Here is a 20626-nt window from a genome sequence, read left to right as displayed (position 1 = left end):
CGTGGATACCTCCAGCCCTACCACTGGGAAATACACGTCAGTGTTTGATTGTCATGCACCTTGCATGGCCAGATGCTTATCCATCAATAGGTTAACACAAGCTGCATCAAGACGAGGTTCTTAAGTGGGCATTAAGTGCCCACTATCTGTCACTACAGACCACCAGGATCCAATATCACAGTAAGAGAGGTACTTAGACACTTTCTGGTGAAGTATGGAAGTGGGGCAGCATTAATTTCCTGTCACTAAACAGTGATACATCATGTAACTTCAAATAAGAGGATGTCCAGAACTTCCCTTCACAGATCCAGAGTGACTCATGATCCTAATCACGTTTAATCACATTGATTAAATGTTGGCACTGTGTCAGAACAGTGGAATCTCTTGCTGAATTAGACTTAAGTGTACCTCCCTTTGCATTCTTTCCATTGTGCATACAATGGAAAACTTATATCTATAAAATCTGTCCCTCTCTGTCTATCATACAGTTAGTGCATTGCCAATTGAACTCTATTTTTACACGTGTTAGTTTTAAACACTTCCAAGTCACAAATCATCCTGCAACTGTGAAATCAGCATACAAAGAAGCTGTTTGTTGCTGACATATATGTTATATTAAGGTATTATACAAGTATTGTGAATGCATATAAATATTTTTATGAGGGCTAAACTTGTTACTGCTGGGCAACTGACTGAAATGAAGTCAAACCCCGGGGACAGCAATGTGTACCCACAGACTGCTGAGGCCATCCACATTTATTGGCGGAGCCCTGGCAGTGACAGTGCAAAATTCTGTTAAATAAATTCTGTCCATTAAATAAATATGGCACCAGCATTATGCTGTAGGATACAATAAACGTGCATTCTATATAGTTTGAAAACATTGTCTGGTTGCTGTATCTCTATGGGTTCAATGCTTTCTGATGAAATATGAATTGTAAACACACACAAAATACACTCACTGTTTATTAATAACCAAAAAATATCAACTTTCGGAAACGTTTAAATACTCTTGTATTGACCCCAATGCACTTTATTGGAGGAAATGGGAGGTGGGGCCAGAAACTGTTCAGCTTCCATGAAAGATCGTTATTATTTTTTCACACAAAGATGTCATTTCTGCTGGGAGGAAATGCCTCGTCATGCCAAAAAAATGCTAGTGAGATGCAATTACACTGAACTAGAAGTGTATGTATTTATAATCCATGGACAGAAATTGGAAATCATCCAGGTGCCAGAAATGACTGTTAATGATATCATGTGGATATTCCTTCGGTCTATTATTTTAACAGGGGCTTTGCTCTTCGGGATACCAATACTGTCCACCCATTAATGTTGACAACTGTTATTTCGAGGCAAATGTGTGGAACAAATCTTTACTGAGTGTGACCACGTCCGAAAAGACAGGCTGATAACTCATTTGCAACAATGGAAGGCAAGTCTCTGTGTAAGGCACGTAGCTGCCACTGGATGTCAAAATAGCTACAGAGTATCCAAGCCTGGTGTGAGCGAGATAAGCAACTGAGCACCTTCAGAGAACACATCAGCTGGAAAATGGTTCGTGAGCAGTCGGAACCAGTAAGTATCACTTAGAATTATGAATCCAATGTCAAAGAGCTGCAGAAAGCAAAACAAAAAGCTTGGATCCAAGGAAGCAGAAAATAAAGAAAAATACATAAAGAAAATACTCTTTTAAAAAAAAAATTGCCCGTTAACAATTAAAAGTCGAAAGAATGAAACTCCACACTTATAAGTTTATTTCGCAGCGCCAGGCAGATTATCTGACAGTAATGAAGACCATAAGACATAGGAGTGGAAGTAAGGCCATTCGGCCCATCGAGTCCACTCTGCCATTTAATCATGGCTGATGGGCATTTCAAATTCACTTACCAGCATTCTCCCCGTAGCCCTTAATTCCTTGTGACATCAAGAATTTATCAATGTCTGCCTTGAAGACATTTAGCGTCCCAGCTTCCACTGCACTCTGCGGCAATGAATTCCACAGGCCCACCACTCTCTGGATGAAGAAATGTCTCCGCATTTCTGTTCTGAATTTACCCCCTCTAATTCTAAGGCTGTGCCCACAGGTCCTAGTCTCCTTGCCTAACGGAAACAATTTCTTAGCGCCTACCCTTTCCAAGCCATGTATTATCTTGTAAGTTTCTATTAGATCTCCCCTTAACCTTCTAAACTCCAATGAATACAATCCCAAGATCCTCAGCCATTCCTCGTATGTTAGACCTGCCATTCCAGGGATCATCCGTGTAAATCTCCGCTGGACATGCTCCAGTGCCTCCTGAGGTGTGGGGCCCAAAACTGGACACAGTACTCCAAATGGGGCCTAACCAGAGCTTTATAATGGCTCAGTAGCACATCACTGCTTTTATATTCCAACCCTCTTAAGATAAATGACAACATTGCATTCGCTTTCTTAATCACGGATTCAACCTGCATGTTTACCTTTAGAGAATCCTTGACTAGCACTCCCAGATCCCTTTGTACTTTGGCTTTATGAATTTTCTCACTGTTTAGAAAGTAGTCCATGCTTGTATTCTTTTTTCCAAAGTGCAAGACCTCACATTTGCTCACATTGAATTTCATCAGCCATTTCCTGGACCACTCTCCCAAACTGTCTAGATCCTTCTGCAGCCTCTCCACTTCCTCAGTACTACCTGCCTGTCCACCTAACTTCATATCATCGGCAAACTTCGTTAGAATGCCCCCAGTACCTTCATCCAGATCATTAATATATAACGTAAACAGCTGCGGCCCCAACACTAAACCCTGTGGGATACTGCTTGTCACTCTTTTTTATAGGTTCTCAGACTGGAATAGGCAAACTCTAAGGATTTCAGTTTGTATTTAGCACCTTAGAGCAGGAACCTTGCACTGTTCAACGTGTGGGGACCAGGCAATGTGATACTCAGTCATACAACAGGAATCAGACCTTTCGGCCCAACTCGTCCACACTGACCACACTAGACCTAAAAAAGATCTAGTCCCAGGTGCCAGCATTTGGCCCAATGCTTCCTATTCATGTACCCATCCAGATGTCCTTTTAAATATTGTAATTGTACCTGTCTCCACCATTTCCTCTGGCAGCTCATTTCAGACTTGCACTATTCTCTGTGTGGAAAAGTAACCCCTCATATGTCTTTTGAATCTTTCTCCTCTCATCTTATGCTTATGTCCTCTAGTTTTGGACTCCCCAGCCACAGGGAAAAGACCTGGACTATTCACCCTATCCAAGCCCCTCATGATTCAGTAAATCTCCATAAGGTCACCCCTCAGCCTCCAAAGCTCCAGGGAAAATAGCGCCAGCCTTTCCCTTTAGCTCAAGCCCTCCAATCCTACAACATTCTTGTAACTTTTTTTCTGAACTCTTTCAAGTTTAACATCTGTCCTAAAGCAGAGAGACCAGAAATAAACGCAGTATTCTAAAAATGGCCTAACCAATGTTTTGTACAGCTGCAATATAATATCCTAACTCCTGTACTTAATACATTGACCGGTGAAAACAAGAGTGCCAAATGCCTTTGTAACCATCCTGTCTACCTTTCAAGGAAACATGCACCTGCACCCCTAGTTCCTTTTGTTTGGCAACACACCCCAGGGTGCCATAATCTACTGTATAAATCCTGCCCTGATTTGCCTTACTAAAGTGCAAAACATTTATCGAAATTAAAATCCATCTGCCACTCCTCGGCCTATTGGCTCATCTGATTAAGGTCCTGTTGTACTCTGAGATAACCTTCTTCACTGTCCACCACACCATCAATTTTGGTGTCATCTGCAAACTTATTAACTATACCGCCTTTACTCATAGCCAAATTGGCAGCATTTAACTATATGTGCCCCTGCTGGAAGCCACTGTCTAATTTGTGGAAAAATAACATCATACAGCATTGGGTTCAATCCAAAAAGAACCCAAAATAACAGGATATTGTTAAAACTCTAGGAGTACCAGAGCTTCTTTATCAATGATTTAATAGAAGAGCAGTCACTTTCAACATGCAGAACAAATATGAATGTTGACTTGCACATTCACAAAGAGACTCAGTTTGCTAACTTCACTGTTTCCATTTGTGTGTGCAAAAGGTAAAAGAAGATAGTTTAGGAAAATTAATTTTCTGTGGTCATGCTGAACTCAATTCAGACTAACCCAATTTTGTACTTCCTGCCTCCTTGGTTTACTTTCATGCAGGGAAGTATTGCATCATGGTCTATACATAAAATAACCACTTTCACAACCTTTACATGTCTTACTAAACTTCATACACTCCTAAAATCAATAACGTTATCACTGACATTCTTAAATATTCTCAGCCCTTCTATAACACATAAGACACTGCTCTCTCATCTCTCACATGTGGGTGTCAAGTTTACCCAACACAAAAGCAGAAATGGGTTCCCTGGCTTAATGTTGTTACTTAAGCAAGTCAAACATTCTGCATCTTCAAACTAAAGTGACACCAACTGAGCACACAGCATCCAAACTCCTAACAACAGCTGCTAAAAAATAAATTACTTCTGCGTGATACATTTTGTGAGACATATTTATTGGATTCCACATGCAACACAACTTCAAGTATTTTTCACATTCATTTATGGCATTGGGCTTTGCTGGCTGGGCCAATCACCATTCACTTCCTATCCCTAGTTGTCTTTAAGCAGGTGGTGATGATCTGCCTTCCCGAATTGCTGAAATCTATTTGGTGTTGGAAAACCGACAATGCTATTAGGGAGGGCCTTCCAGCATTTTAACCAGTGACAGTGAATAAATGGTAAGTTAGGGTGGTGACTGGCTTGGAGGAGAGTATGCAGATCGTGGTATTTCAATATATCTGTAATGCTTGACTTTTTAGGGGGTAGTGCTCATGGCACTGGAAGGTGCTGTCTAAAAAGTCTTGCTGAGTTACTGTAATGCATCTATTAGATGGTATGCATTACTGCTACTGTGCATCAGTAGTGGATGGAGTCAATGTTTGAGGATGTCGTGCCAATTAAGCAGGCTGCTTTGTCCTGGATAGTGTCAAACTTTTTGAATTTCCTTGGAACTGCAACCAGGCAAGTGGGGAGTATTCCATCAGGCTCCTGACTTGTCCCTTGGAGATGGTGGATGGGCTTTTGAGAGCCAAGAGATGAAGTACTTGCTGCAGGATTCCTGGTGTATGACTTCCTCTTCTAGCCGCAATATTCTTTAGCTAGTCTAATTCAATTTCTGGTCACTGGTAACCTTCAGGATGATTGTTACCCCACACAATTTTAGGCACATGGAGCAGCAAGACTCATGGCACCCAGAGTGCAGGAATTGCTTTGTTTTGTATCCTCCTCTGCTGCTGCTTTGTGTTATTATTAAGGTGTTTGGACCCAGAGCATGTTGCAGCTTGATCGACCAATTGTTGCCGCTTTGAATAATCTGTAGCAAGCTCCTTCATGTCATTAATGTAAATAGTGCCTCACTTCAAGAAAAGCTTCAGAGCATCTTTGAAGCAGTTTCTTTATCCTACTTTAGAACATTGGCCACATGAGAGTTGAGAAAACAGGTAAAGAGACATTTTTAAGCCATCTAGGTACAATGTGCAGTCCATCACAGATGGTTTTGCAAGATTTTCGCCAGAATGCTTATAAAGATGGCTTCAAGAAGGATACCAGTGTTTTCTCAACAGACTCCCATTGAAGCTGGAGAATGCAGTAGAAATCTTGCTGGTGTAATTTCTCTATGCATCACTAATATAGGTTCCAGGCCTCACTTCGTACAGGACTGTGATGACAACAACTGCTCTATACACTAGGACTGAGTCCTGTCATGTTCGGTAACACAGGTCGAAATGGCCATTAATGTGCTTCTCACCAGGCAATCACCTAATCAAGTTTTATTTCCCTTCTTGACAGAACTTTAGCTGAGACTAATCTGTTACCGAAACAAAATAGCAATGAAGTAATATCATTGACCACTACTGACAGGGGACAGAGAACACAATGTTTTGGGACAAAGAAAATTCAGCGATATTCTTTCTGACAGACCAGGGGTAATTTATCTTTCTCAAGCTCTTTGTACTATTTGTGTCACCTGAGACTCACCTTTAAACTACACAACCTACACAATGTCAGCTTCTCCACAACTATTTGAGCCCATATTATGAAAACCCTCCTCCATACCTTTATCATTCCAATCCATCCTGTTTGCCTCCTATCTCAAACCTGCATAAACTCTGCCGTGCGTATGTTATATCCCATTCCAAGTTTAGTTCACTCATCACCCTGATCTTTGTTGGCCCACAATACCTCCCACTCCCCCACGACCTAAAAGTTAAAATTCCTTTTTTTGTTATTCAAACAATTTGTTGTCTCTTCCCTCCTGAATTCTGTTACCTTTTCCAACATTACCACTCCCTCCAATCCAAACTCCCAATTCCCCTGTTTTGTATAGACTCCCCCTCACTCCCCCACCCAAAATCTCCCACCGCACCACCATTCCATTATCCAACCACTGGCATGTATAACTTTAGTAACTGAGCCATAGTTCTGGAATTATTTTCCAGTCCTTTACTTCCCCAACTTATTTGTTTCTTTTAAGATCCTCCTTAAGGTTACTTCTTTACCTAAATATTTGATCACTATCCCATTATTACCTTCCTCAGTGCAGCATTTCCCGGTTTTGCTTTTGCCTATACAAAATGTCTTGGCATTTTGTTCTTTGTTCAAGGCAACATAACCAAGCAAGATGTTGTTGATGATGTCAGACTATCATAAGCAGTATTATACATTATCCAATGTCATCATGTGCCAATTTTTTGTTATCTTTTCATCCCCTCTTACTTTCTTCCTAGTCCTTGCATCCCCTCCCTGCTTCTGAAGCTGTTTATTGAACCAGTGCAGTATGAATGAATGAATGCTGCACAGTTGGAGATGCCCTTTTTGAATGAGACTTTAAACGGGATTCTGCCTACACTGCAATCGATTTAAAATCTCTCATGATGACAGGGCATTTCTGAAATTTTATCTCAACAAAGAAATAAAGTTTGATTTTCATTTAGATGCTGTTTTTCATGATATTTGGCCATCCCAAAGAGGAGGAGAAAATGAGGACTGCAGATGCTGGCGATCAGAGTCGAGAGTGTCGTGCTGGAAAAGCAAAGCAGGTCAGGCAGCATCTGAGAAGCAGGAGAATCGACATTTCGGGCATAAGCCCTTCATCAGGAATGAGGTACCCAAACAGTGTTACAGGCAATTAGGACATTTTAAAGTTTAGTTTTGTAATGTAGGAAGCACAGACTCAACTGGAGCGCAGCAGGGTCCCATAAATACCAACATCATATGTGACCAGATCATCTGTTTTTAGTTGTTGGTTGAGGGAGACTTAATATTGGCCAATATACAAAGGGAAGTCCACTGCAGTTCAACAAAAATAGTGCCATGAAATCTCTAAGTCCACCTGTGAAGGCAGACAGAGCTTGGTTTAATGTCTGATCTGAAATATGGTACCTCCAGTAGTACAGCACTCCCTTGACACTGTACCAATCAAGTGTGCTGTATCAATTTAGATTTGTGCACAAGGCCCAGGACCCCTCAAACTCCTAACACAGAGGAAAGATTGGTACCAACTGAGTCATGGTTAACACAAACTGACATTGCCGTAGTTACAGTTGAATGTGACATACTTTTCTAAAGCATTTGGTGCGAACTGTCTCATATAGAACATGTCTCCAAGGAACCATTATCAAATCAATGTGAGATGTTGCTGTTGTCACATGGTATTAATTGTCACTTTTCAGCTTGGTAAACAAAGAGACGTGAATAGGACTCTGAGGATTGCTGTGTACAATTATCATTGTGGGAAGATATCATTAACATCCATTCATGTCAGCACTACAGCCCTTCAATTTGCTTCCAAAGAGTCAGCATGAACTCCTACTGCAGCATATGGTACAACTATCGCTGGATTCTTTCAGGAATTTTACATTCTAATTTGTAATCTACTGCACTGTTCAATGTTTTAACAATTATATATTGCTGAATACATTATATGATTGAAATATAGTTCATTCTAGGTGAGTTCTGATGTAAGATTTCTACACAGTGTTAAATGATCTTTTCTTGTTGCAAATGCTGATAAATATACCATGTATTTTCCAGCATCTTCCACCTGCACTTCATTTTTGTTTTGCCCTATCTTTAATGTATTATCTGCTCTTGGCTCTCCAAACACCACTTCCATTTCTGTTGCATTACTGTGCATTTTTTAAGAGGGCATCTTTTAACTTCTAAATTGGCTATTTTAATTTATGTGAAATTACATGAATTACAGAGGCCTGTTCTTTTAAGGTGTGCAATATCTTTTTTTGTCTTTTCTGAAATGGGACTCTCTGAAAACGATCCATTGTAACTTCTCTTCTTATCTCCTTCACTCATTTTGGCAATCACTTGACCTGTTCTCTGCATCTACTTATGACAGTGGGGTTGAAAATGGGAACACACTGTGCAGTGAAATGCCATCACCCATGACCATAGATGTAACTGCCAAAGCGCCATAATACTGTGCCAAATGCTGCTTTAATTTTCTTGCATGTACATGACCTTTCATCGCCCCTCAGCATTTCACAACTAAAATCCTGTATATTTAAAGCTTAGTAACTTCTGCAATATGGGCTAACACAGAAGTCTTCTGTGCCCCACAGAAACTTCGCCACAAAGAACAATGAGATATTTAATAGGATAAACTGCTTTAGTGATATTATTTATAAACCTTCACCAAGACACTGAGTGAACTCCCCTGCACTTTTGTTTTGGCAAATTGCTTGTTTATATCCATCTAACAATTCAGACAGGGTTACTGGTTCCTATCTCAACCAAAATACCACATCTCTGACAGTCTAGCACCACCTCAATACTGCATCAAAAAATGGGCCTGGATTACATTTTCGGTACAAAAGCAACCCAATGCAGATACTTAAAATCTGAAATAAGACAAAAAAAAATTGCTGTAAATACTCTGGTCTGGCAGCACCTGTGGATAGAGAAACAAAGTTACATTTCAGGTCACTGGCTTTGCATCAGAACTGGGAAAGTTACAGAAGGGTTTAAGCAAGTGAAAGAAGATGAGTTTTCATGTGCTGATTTGAGTATCTCCCTTTTTCATTCTCTACTTGTTTTGGATGCAGCTATTCAAAAATCTGCCTTTCCCATTTCTAGACACATCTTTTGTTTCCTTATATGTCCCTTTGACACTGCTTTTGGCCTGTGCCATCAATCTTCTTGTCATTTAACTTCTCCTGCTTTCCACATTACCACAGATCTTCCCTCTTGTTCTTTTTGCCTCCTGCTTTCCCTTTTTGCTTACTTCCAACTTGTTACATTTTCAACTCTTTGCAGTTCTGATTAAATAGCATCAAATCTCACGCTTTCCTCAGTTATGCCAGACCTGCTGAATATTTGTACTATTTTCTGTTTTGATGTCTTCAAAGGCTTGGAGTGGGAGCTTGAAGTCTCGAATTAAATGCACAGGATGCTGGTGAGGCCTCTTCTGAAGTACTGTGTGCAATTCTGGTCGCTTTGTTATAGGAAGGATATTATGGAACTGGAGAGAGGTCAGAAAAGATTCACAAGGATGTTGCTGGGAATGGAGGATTTAAGTTATAAAAATAGGTTGAATGGGCCAGAACCTTTATTTATTCGAGCGTAGGAGGTTGAGGGGTGACCTGATGGAGGTTTGTAAAATCGTGAGGGGCATATATAAGATGAATAGAAAAGGATTTTCGCTAAGGTAGGGAGTTCAAAACTAGGGGGCATATTTTATGGTGAGAGGAGAAAGATTTAAAAAGGACATGAGGGGCCACTTTTTTACACAGAGAGTGGTTAGTGTGAGGATTGAACCGCCAGAGGAAGTGGTGAATGTAGGTGCAGTTACAGCATTTAAAAGACGTTTGGATAAGTACATGAATAGGAAAGGTTTGGAGGGATATGGGTCAAATGCATTCGGGTGGGACTAGTTTGGTTTGGGAACATGGTCGGCTTAGACTAATCTGCCTCTGTGTATTGCATTCATGATCACAACTCTTATGAAAATGTATGCAATAATTACATTAGGTCTATTTGACCAATATCATTGTTGGATAATCATGCTGTTGCAACTGTCCAGATTGCATGCAATGTTTCAATATTGATTCAAATATTACTGGTTGCATCCACATTGATGCATGAGTATGAGAAACAATTAAAATATATCTGAATCTACATTATCTGATTGCTAGTGATCTTCGGTAATAATTTCTACAGAGTGCAGTACATTTTTGGAAAGAAGCTTTTAATGTTTTACTGTCTTTGCAAAAAAAAAGGGAGAAGCAACATATTTGACACAAGGGATTATTGCATATTACACAACATTGCAGTAAGAGGGATCTGTCTTAGGAAATGAATTGCTTTAATAAAGCATCAAGTGCTGTTCTGTTCAATGCAAGGCATACATTGTAATCAATGGGTTTTCTAGTTTTATTATTTCAAAAAAAAGTAGTTGCATGTTGTAGATTTATTCAGGAAAATGTCCAATGTCTTTTCTTGTTGAGCTCAGCATCAAATCTCTCCTTTAAAAATAGGTAGAAACAACAGGTACACCCTAAGACTCGAACCCAGTTTGTCTCCTCACAATGAACTGAATTCTCAGCATTGCTTTCACAGAATTGTATTGAAAATAATAGATGCAATAAAGAAAGAGAGTGGTAGAATATTCTTCTGGATAACACTAGATGCCAACACAGCATATCCAAAAATATTTTAAATCTAATGAAATATTTTGTGAAGTACTATCACTATTGGACCATTGTAAACATGTTAAAAAAGTTAGACAGCAAGATCCCACAAATGGCTTTGGAAATAATGACCAGATAATTCATTTTGTAATAAGTTAAAAACCACACAACACCAGGTTATAGTCCAGCAGGTTGTGCCACCTAATGAAGAAGCAGCGCTCTGAAAGCTACTGCTTCCAATTAAACCTATTGGATTATAACCTGGTGTTGTGTGATTTTAACTTTGTATACCCCAGCCCAACACCGGCATCTCCATACCATTTTCTAATGGTTGATTATGGGTTAAATAATATTCAGAATACCGGGGAGAATTCTCTCGCTTTTCTTTGATAATAGTGCATGGGAACTTTTATGTCATCTGAAAGGATAAACTGAGACATTTGTTTACATCACACCCAAAAGCCACCAAGTCACATAGTGCTACACTGAATTCGATTATGTGCTCAGATCTCTGATATGGGATTTGAATCCAAAAGCTGTTGATTCAGAGGCAAGTGTGCTACCACTGAACCCACGTTAATAAGTGTGGTTATGCCAATAACTACGTATTTAGGAACAGACAAAAAAGTGAAGGCCTTGCTCATAAAAGTTATGAAATTGGCTTCCTGTAATGTTGTGGTCAAACCAGCCTTTTGACTATCTAAACCGACATAAACATTAATCATGATGATGAATTAATTAACCCCTGTTATATTATTTGATTTGATTACTTACAGTGTGGAAACAGGCCCTTTGGCCCAACAGGTCCACACTGACCTGCCGAAGCACAACCCACCCAAACCCATTCCCCTACATTTACCCCTTCACCTACCATGGCTAATTCACCTCACCTGCACATTTTTGGACTGTGGGAGGAAACCGGAGCACTGGGAGGAAACCCACGCAAACACAGGGAAAATGTGCAAACTCCACACAGACAGTCGCCTGAGGTGGGAATTGAACCTGGGTCTCTGACACTGTGAGGCAGCAGCGCTGACCACTGTGCCACTGTGCCGCCCACTGACACAAAACTGTTACTGATTCAAATATGACTGGATCATAATAGAAAACTTCAAAGAAGTTTTGAAATAATCTGATATTCCACGACTTAATTAGATGGGCATGAAATGCTGTCATATATGGTGAATTGAGGAGCTCATCTTCCAATGCCTCAATTAAAGACCCAAACTTAGTTAATATCTTGAGTTGTAATTTCAAACTCATCAGGTTCACACCAACAATGATGCACGAAAAGCTATTGCTCAAATTTTCCTTTGGATGCTTTCAAATATTATTTTTTAAAAATCAGTAAAATTATTTTGCTTTCTTCAATTAGTCAGACTCAACACAGAATACATTCTCTCTCTTTGACCTAGCCCCTATATCATGCTTTAAGATATTTCAATGATCCATTTATTTCCCAAAATTGTGAGTAAATTTGTACATTTTTGGGAAGCATGACTTATCCTTATGCATTTTGGGCATCTGTAATGTGCAGAGTTACTTCCTCCTACTGGTATTTAAACTCAGAGAACACCAGTAACAACCTACAGTTAGATAAGGACACTAATTCATTTACAATTTATCACAAATGCTGTGAATAATCTACTTCAGAATTATTGTTCTGGGATCATTCTCATTCAGCGCTGTAAAAATTTCATAAAAGCATCTGAATACACATTCTTTATCCTGAAATCCTGACAGTTAATATTGATCATTTATATCCAGTTACTTTAATATGAAGGAAAATTCCATAGATAAAGATTATGAACTGTTGAATCATTTCAGATAGTCAAGCTGAACCGAGGATAGAATTTGAATACCTTTTCGTGCATACCTATTCCCTTACTATAGTGCATAAATTCACAACAATATCAAATTTTGATATGATAAAATGTAGTGATTTTTGAAAAGATATGTATACTTGGCACAAGAAAGTTAAATATTTATTGCTTTGAACAGAAAATATAACATTGGCAACCTATAGAGTTCTGAGTGATCTTGAACATCTTGGACATAGTAAGCTGTGTTAGAGGCCTTTTTCTAACTATTACATTTAGTGAGAGGAAGCCTAATGATTTAAGTTCTAATGTGTTCAGAATTTCTGGCTGACAGAGTCTATTAAAGTACCTGAGAAATAAATTAATTCCTGAAGTTTTTTTTTTGAAAAATCTTGATTCATTTTAACAAGTGTTAATATACAAAAGTCTCCTCCGAATATTTTCACATCTAATTCATCCAACAAACTGAGAGAGTGAATATGTGCGCAATTAATGTGAAACGTGGTTGGGAACAGGTTATCAATCAACTGAAGATTGGGAATATGCAATAAAGCACTGTTTGAGATGAATGAATAGTAGCTAAAGAAGAACCTTTCTCCCCTTTAAAGCACAGAACTTTGGATTATCCTGCAAGAAGGAAGATTTGAAAAATGTCAAAATGCTCTCACACAATACTTCTGGTAGTGTTAGGAAGAAGTAACTCTTGAACACAGCAAGATCCCATGGGCAACAATGACCTGTCGACTATTTTTAGGTTCATTGGTTAAGACAAGAATATATACTATTAGAATTACTTGTCCTTCATTAAGTTAAAAATCCCAGTCCGACACCGGTATCTCCAAATCATGACCACTATCCTTCATTAATCGGATTCGGAGATGCCGGTGTTGGACTGGGTTGTACAAAGTTAAAAATCACACAACACCAGCCCTCCACAATCACCTGATGAAGGAGCTTCGCTCCGAAAGCTAGTGTGCTTCCAATTACACCTGTTGGACTATAACCTGGTGTTGAGTGATTTTTTTAACTTTGTACATCCTTCATTAAGGATTTCAATGTCCTCCAGAGTCGACCGATGGGACTTCAGTGTTGTCTCGACAGTAAAGGGCAGCATTTCCCTTGACACTCTATTGTACTAGAATGTTAGGCCTGGTGATACTGCGGCTGTAAACAGACTAGCTCCTAGATTGAATGCAGAAGTAAACACAACATCCTCAAAGTTACTTCTGTGCTCCTTTATGCCAATATACAGTCGATTTGGTCCTGTTTTCTCAGCTCTCAATACCTTTCATCAGAACAGTGATGTGTGTGCTCCCTCACTGTTAAAGCTGACACAGAACTGGCCCACTTATCAGCCACATTCACTCTTCCTGCAGTGGCTGTTCAAACTCCTGATTAATGGATTTAACATTCAAACAAGATGGAAATACTCAGCAAGTCAACCAGCTTCTGGGGCGACCTTTCATCGGAAAGCTAAAGTCCATCGTTCAGAATAGTTTAGGTTCAGGTCCCTTTCTCCAGCCTGACCTGCTGAGCATTACCAACACTTTAGAACTGCTTTTATTTCAGATTTCTAACAACCCGGCACTTCGCTTTTTGACAAATAATTTATGTTACCAAGTGCTGGGAACTTCTCACTTTCATTCCCGACAAACCCTTCCCAGAATCAAACTGTGTAGATTTTACTCAGGCCAACCAAGAACTCCAGAAGGAATCAGACATGTTAATGAGGGTCCCCCCTCTGAAATAAACATTACATTGCAGATTCCGGCGTCACTTTCAAAATTTCAAAGAGAATTCAGTGACTCGATCAAGTCTCCCTACAGTGACTATCCAACATCAGCAAAGAAGCAAGTCGAGCTCTGTGTGTGTGTGTGTGCTGGGGGCTGTTCCCTCTTGGGATACATGGATTGAAGGGAGCTGTTCAGTTGATCCGAGCTGCCCTTTCCCAGTCTCTGTGCATTTCTGTCCACTTTTCTATGTGTTTCCCAGAGACGGAGCTAAGAGTGTGAAGGCAGTTCAGGGCGAGTGTGCCAGACAGGAGGCTGCTCTGAGCCAGGGGTGTGCTGGGATGTCCACTATAGAGAAGGGGGATGACCCTCTCTGTATCCTGACCTGAACCCCGCGCCTTCCCTCCCAAAAAAAAACCCAATGGAGATCACCAGCCACGGGGATATCCTTCAGGTTCTGAAAACGAGTGCAATGTCAGTGCAGCTGGGGGCTGAAGTGTCGGTCAGGAATTGACACCCCCCATGGAGAGAGAATGAGATGGGGTAGAGGGGGTGGGTGGGTTGGAGTTGAGGATGGGGCCAGCAGAGAGAGAGGCGGGGAGCTGACCCAGGACAGAGCGACCTCCATAACCCCCTCCCCAACTGTCCCCCCTCCCCTCACTCTCCCAGCCCCCTTTTCCGGGACATTAGCTTTAACCAGCACACACACACACAGGAACAAACCCCAGTATAGACCCAGGGCCTGTTTAGATACAGTGCACTGAGCACAACCAGTGACTTCCAGAGGGGGAGAGCGGATCAGACAACCACAAAAGAAAGCTCCCCCCAAAATAGACACACACACAAACCCGACCTATAACCCAGAGTGCGTGCAAAAAGAGAGGCATCAAAGATAAAAAGAGAACGAGGCAAGACTTACATCTTCAAACAGGGATCCGACGTTCGCTGTTGTCAGCAACACTCCGGTGCCCTGTGCAGGCGTCTTCACCGCCATAATCTGCAGATTTCTCAGCACACCTTTTGTTTCGGGATCAGTGGAGAAGAGAGAGAGAGAGAGAGAGGCTCGCAAACTGCTTGCCTGCCTGCCGCTGCTGCTGCTGCTGCTGCCGCTGCCCGCACTGGTCCTTATACCGTGGCTGCTGCTGCGATCTGAGCTCCTTCATTCATTCACAGACACACACACACACACAGCGCTTCTCCCTCCCTCTCTCTCCCAATCTGTGTGTGTGTGTGTATGTGTGTGTGTCTGTCTGTCTCTCTCTCTCTGAGTCTCAGGCTCTGAGAGGCTGCCTCTGCCTCTGGACTCGCTTCATTATCAGCCTCTGTCTCTGTGCCACCACCACCACCGCTTCAGACAACAACCAGAAAACTTTCTCCTTCCTTTCTTCCTTCTAACACAGGCCGATCACTGTGTTTCCAAACATTTCAAACACAGTGTCTCTCTCTCTGATCTTTGCCTCGGCTTTTTTTCCGGGCAATCTGTCGCCCAGGAAACATTGCGTGAAATTGACTCGTAAGGCATGAATTTTTTTAACATAAACTGTCCTGACGTCAGTTACCAGATTTGAAAAGTGTCCTGCCTCTTAAAAGGGCAACGTCTCCAATTTTTGGTGGAAGGGGGAAGTGGGGTCTAACTTTGTCCAGGGTGGGGAGAGGGTTTTGGATTCAGTTCGGGGTGTCAGAATGAAACATCTCAATACGAGACGTGCAGTAGGTCCACTGTTTCTTTGGACGGAGTCTTGCTCAAAGGCAGAGCTTTCTGTGCTGATTAATTACATTAAGGAGCTCTGTCGGACTGGGGAGTTTATTGTGAAGCGGGAAATCTAAACCCTTTATGCGTGCTGCACAAGGCTGTGAATCGAAAAAAAAACAAACCACGGGAGGTCAATCATTTCAGCCAGGTCTGATCTACCCCGACTGGGCACCCAGGCTGTTTAAAGTGTTGTCCCGTTCTTCAGCTTGACCAGAGACAGTCAGTCAGTCAGTGTATGCGTGGGGCATGAAGTGCCATTTGCTGTCACTTTGTTAATCCTCCGAAATGGACGCGCTGCGACAGGCTTTTGTTTCACATGAACACAGTAAGGGCTTTCCAGTTGCACTGCTCAGATCATGTAAACATCAAACTTAAAACAAAAGTGTTCTGTTCCCGAGAGGGTGGGGGGGGGGGGGGGGGGTGGGGGGCGGGAGGTGAAACAAACAAAAGTTGCTGTTTCACAAAATGACAATGCGGCCGAGTGTCTATCCGAACTTCTGGACAGTGATATTAGGTTCAAACAGGTCAGTCTGTTAAAGTGACGTTTCCTGCAATGCACCAGCCTTCCTGAGCACCAGCGCCTCAGGATGTTCGGACTTTCAGGCAGCTCCTCACTGATGCCGTTGCTAAAAAAGAGAGAACACTAGGTCATAGTCATAGAGTCATCGAGATGTACAGCATGGAAACAGACCCTTGGGTCTAACCCGTCCACGCCGACCAGATATCCCAACCCAATCTAGTCCCACCTGCCAGCACCCGGCCCATATCCCGCCAACCTTTCCTATTCATATCCCCATCCAAATGCCTTTTAAATGTTGCAATTGTACCAGCCTCCACCACTTCCTCTGGCAGCTCATTCCATACACATACCACCCTCTGCGTGAAAAAATTGCCCCTTAGGTCCCTTTTATATCTTTTCCCTCTCACCCTAAACCTATGCCCTCTAGTTCTGGACTCTACCACTCCCAAGGAAAAGACTTTGTCTATTTATCCTATCCATGCCCCTCATAAGTTTATAAACCTCTATAAGGTCACCCCTCAGCCTCCAACGCACCAGGGAAAACAGCCACAGCCTGTTCAGCCTCTCCTTATAGCTCAGATCCTCCAAGCCTGGCAACATCCTTGTAAATCCTTTTTGAACCCTTTCAAGTTTCACAACATCTTTCCGATAAGAAGGAGACCAGAATTGCAGGCAATATTCCAACAGTGGCCTAACCAATGTCCTGTACAGCCGCAACATGACCTCCCAACTCCTGTACTCAATACTCTGACCAATAAAGGAAAGTATACCAAGTGCCTTCTTCACTCTCCTATCTACCTGTAACTCCACTTTCAAGGAGCTATGAACCTGCACTCCAAGGTCTCTTTGTTCAACAACAGTCCCTAGGACCTTACCATTAAGTGTATAAGTCCTGCTAAGATTTACTTTCCCAAAATGCAGAACTTCGCATTTATCTGAATTAAACTCCATCTGCCACTTCTCAGCCCATTGGCCCATTTGGTCCAAATCCTGTTGTAATCTGAGGTAACCTTCTTCGCTGTCCACTACACCTCCAATTTTGGTGTCATCTGCAAACTTACTAACTGTACCTCTTATGCTCATATCCAAATCATTTATGTAAATGACAAAAAGTAGAGGGCCCAGCACCGATCCTTGTGGCACTCCACTGGTCACAGGCCTCCAGTCTGAAAAACAACCCTCCACTACCACCCTTTGTCTTCTACCTTTGAGCCAGTTCTGTATTCAAATGGCTAGTTCTCCCTGTATTCCATGAGATCTAACCTTGCTAATCAGTCTCCCATGGGGAACCTTGTCGAACACCTTACTGAAGTCCATATAGATCACATCTACTGCTCTGCCCTCATCAATCTTCTTTGGTACTTCTTCAAAAAACTCAATCAAGTTTGTGAGACATGATTTCCCATGCACAAAGCCATGTTGACTATCCCGAATCTTGGGATAGTCCTTGCCTTTCCAAATACATGTACATCGTGTCCCTCAGGACTTCCTCCAACAACTTGCCCACCACTGAGGTCAGGCTCACCGGTCTATAGTTTCCTGGCTTGTCTTTACTGCTCTTCTTAAACACTGGCGCCACGTTTTCCCACCTCCAGCCTTCCGGCACCTCACCTGTGACTATCGATGATACAAATATCTCAGCAAGAGGCCCAGCAATCTCTTCTGGAGCTTCCCACAGAGTTCTCGGGTACACCTGATCAGGTCCTGGGGATTTATCCACCTTTAACCGTTTCAAGACATCCAGCACTTCCTCCTCTGTAAAATGGACATTTTGCAAGATGTCACCATCTATTTCCCTACAGTCTATATCTTCCATATCCTTTTCCACAGTAAATATTGATGCAAAATATTCATTTAGTATCTCCCCCACTTTCTGTGGCTCCACACAAAGGCTGCCTTGCTGATCTTTGAGGGGCCCTATTCTCTCCCTAGTTACTCTTTTGTCCTTAATATATTTGTAAAAACCCTTTGGATTCTCTTTAATTCTATTTGCCAACACTGTTTCATGTCCCCTTTTTGCTCTCCTGATTTCCCTCTGAAGTAACTCCTACTTCCTTTATACTCTTCTAAGGATTCACTCGATCTATCCTGTCCATACCTGACATATGCTTCCTTCTTTTTATTAACCAAACCCTCACTTTCTTTACTCATCCAGCATTCCCTATACCTACCAGCCTTCCCTTTCACCCTGACAGAAATATACTTTCTTTGGATTCTTGTTATCTCATTTCTGAAGGCTTCCCATTTTCCAGCCTTCCTCCAATCAGCTTTCGAAAGTTCTTGCCTAATACCGTCAAAATTGGCCTTTCTCCAATTTAGAATTTCAACTTTTAGATCTGGTCCATTCTTTTCCATCACGATTTTAAAATGAATAGAATTATGGTCGCTAGCCCCAAAGTGCTCCCTCACTGACACCTCAATCATCTGCCCTGCCTTATTTGCCAAGAGTAGGTCAAGTTTTGCACCTTCTCTAGGAGGTACATCCACATACTGAATCAGGAAATTGTCTTGTACGCAATTAACAACTTCCTCTCCATCTAAACCCTTAACACTATGGCAGTCCCAGTCAATCTTTGGAAAGTTAAAATCCCCTACCATAACTACCCTATTATTCTTACAGATAGCTGAGATCTCCTTACAAGTTTGTTTCTCAATTTCCCTCTGACTATTAGGGGTCCAGGGTTTAGCCTGCCATTCCCACGAATGTGGGGGATCTGATGGTGATGATTTCCATTCTTCTTGGCACTCTGAGCATTGCCCCATCAATGTGGCTATGTCTGCATCCAATCCTGCCCACCAGACATAACTTCTTGCCAGCACCTTCATTTTGGAAACCCCTTATGACCTTAGTGGAGCTCAGCCAGTGTCTGGCCACTTGGGCCAATCGCTTGTACTTCCCATAATAAAATGCCACCCTGTACGGTGATCTTGTCTCACCTGGTCCAGCAGGGTTTCAATGCTGATTGTGATGGCCCTTTTGCTTCCCCCATCCCCACCAGCTAGTTTTGTTTTGCCAGGACAGGACCTTTTGGTGTTCGCATCTGATATTGTCAGCGACGACTGGCAGGGTATCCAGAAAGATTAAAACCAGTATGGGGACTTATAGTGGTGGCACCACCGGCAGTATCTCCACTGGGAGGTAGTTCAGTGCATCTGCATTTGCCATTTGGCCTCCTGGATGGTATTCCAAGTTAAATTATACACACTCACAATACGGCTGAGGATCCTGGGATTGTATTCATTGGAGTTTAGAAGATTAAGGGGAGATCTAATAGAAACTTAGAAGATAATACATGGCTTAGAAAGGGCGGACACTAGGAAATTGTTTCCGTTAGGTGAGGAGACTAGGACCCATGGACACAGCCTTAGAATTAGAGGGGGTAAATTCAGAACAGAAATGCGGAGACATTTCTTCAGCCAGAGAGTGGTGCGCCTGTGGAATTCATTGCCGCAGAGTGCAGTGGAGGCTGGGATGCTAAATGTCTTCAAGGCAGAGATTGATAAATTCTTGATGTCACAAGGAATTAAGGGCTACGGGGAGAATGCGAATAAGTGGAGTTGAAATGCCCATCAGCCATGATTGAATGGTGGAGTGGACTTGATGGGCCAAATGGCCTTACTTCCACTCCTATGTCTTATGGTCTTATGGTCTTAATAAGAGCCCACTGCTAAATTTGGCCTGAAGCTCTGGGTGGCATGACCCTGTCCTCTTGAAGTGCCCTAGCAGGAGTCTGTGGTCTGTTACAATTTTAAATTTACATCCATAAAGGTATTGGTGGAACTTTCTCACATCAAAGATGACCACCAAGCCTTCCTTCTCTACCTGGATGCATTTTCATTTGGCAACAGCCAAATTCCAGGAAGCATATGCTTTCAGCTGTTCCTCTCCTCTGGGCCATTAGTGAGCCACCACTACTCCAATGCCAGATGGGGAGACTTTGCATGTCAGTACCACACCTTGCTTAGGATCATACTGTGCCAACACCTTATACAGCAATACTTGCTTCTTCACTTCCCTAAAGGCTACATCTTGGCTATGTGACCAGTTTCAAGAC

The 20626-nt window shown here is 41.9% G+C and overlaps 1 protein-coding gene across 2 annotated transcripts in view; it reads right to left on the bottom strand.

Annotated features, from left to right (window-relative positions):
* The window catches only part of LOC140463542 (inositol polyphosphate-5-phosphatase A-like), a 528804-nt gene extending 512964 nt beyond the window's left edge, over positions 1-15840 (bottom strand). The window contains exon 1 of one of the 2 annotated variants that reach the window (XM_072557674.1): positions 15218-15840. In XM_072557674.1, coding sequence (XP_072413775.1) covers positions 15218-15292 — 75 coding nt within the window. In that variant the 5' untranslated portion in view covers positions 15293-15840. The remainder of the gene's footprint in view (positions 1-15217) is intronic. The other variant, XM_072557675.1, reaches the window with a different exon arrangement.
* Positions 15841-20626: the final 4786 nt, after the last annotated feature.

Source organism: Chiloscyllium punctatum, chromosome 38 (genome assembly GCF_047496795.1).
Source record: "Chiloscyllium punctatum isolate Juve2018m chromosome 38, sChiPun1.3, whole genome shotgun sequence".
NCBI classification, from domain to species: domain Eukaryota; kingdom Metazoa; phylum Chordata; class Chondrichthyes; order Orectolobiformes; family Hemiscylliidae; genus Chiloscyllium; species Chiloscyllium punctatum.
Note: the sequence above shows the minus strand (reverse complement) of the source record. Positions and strands in the feature narration are given on the sequence as shown.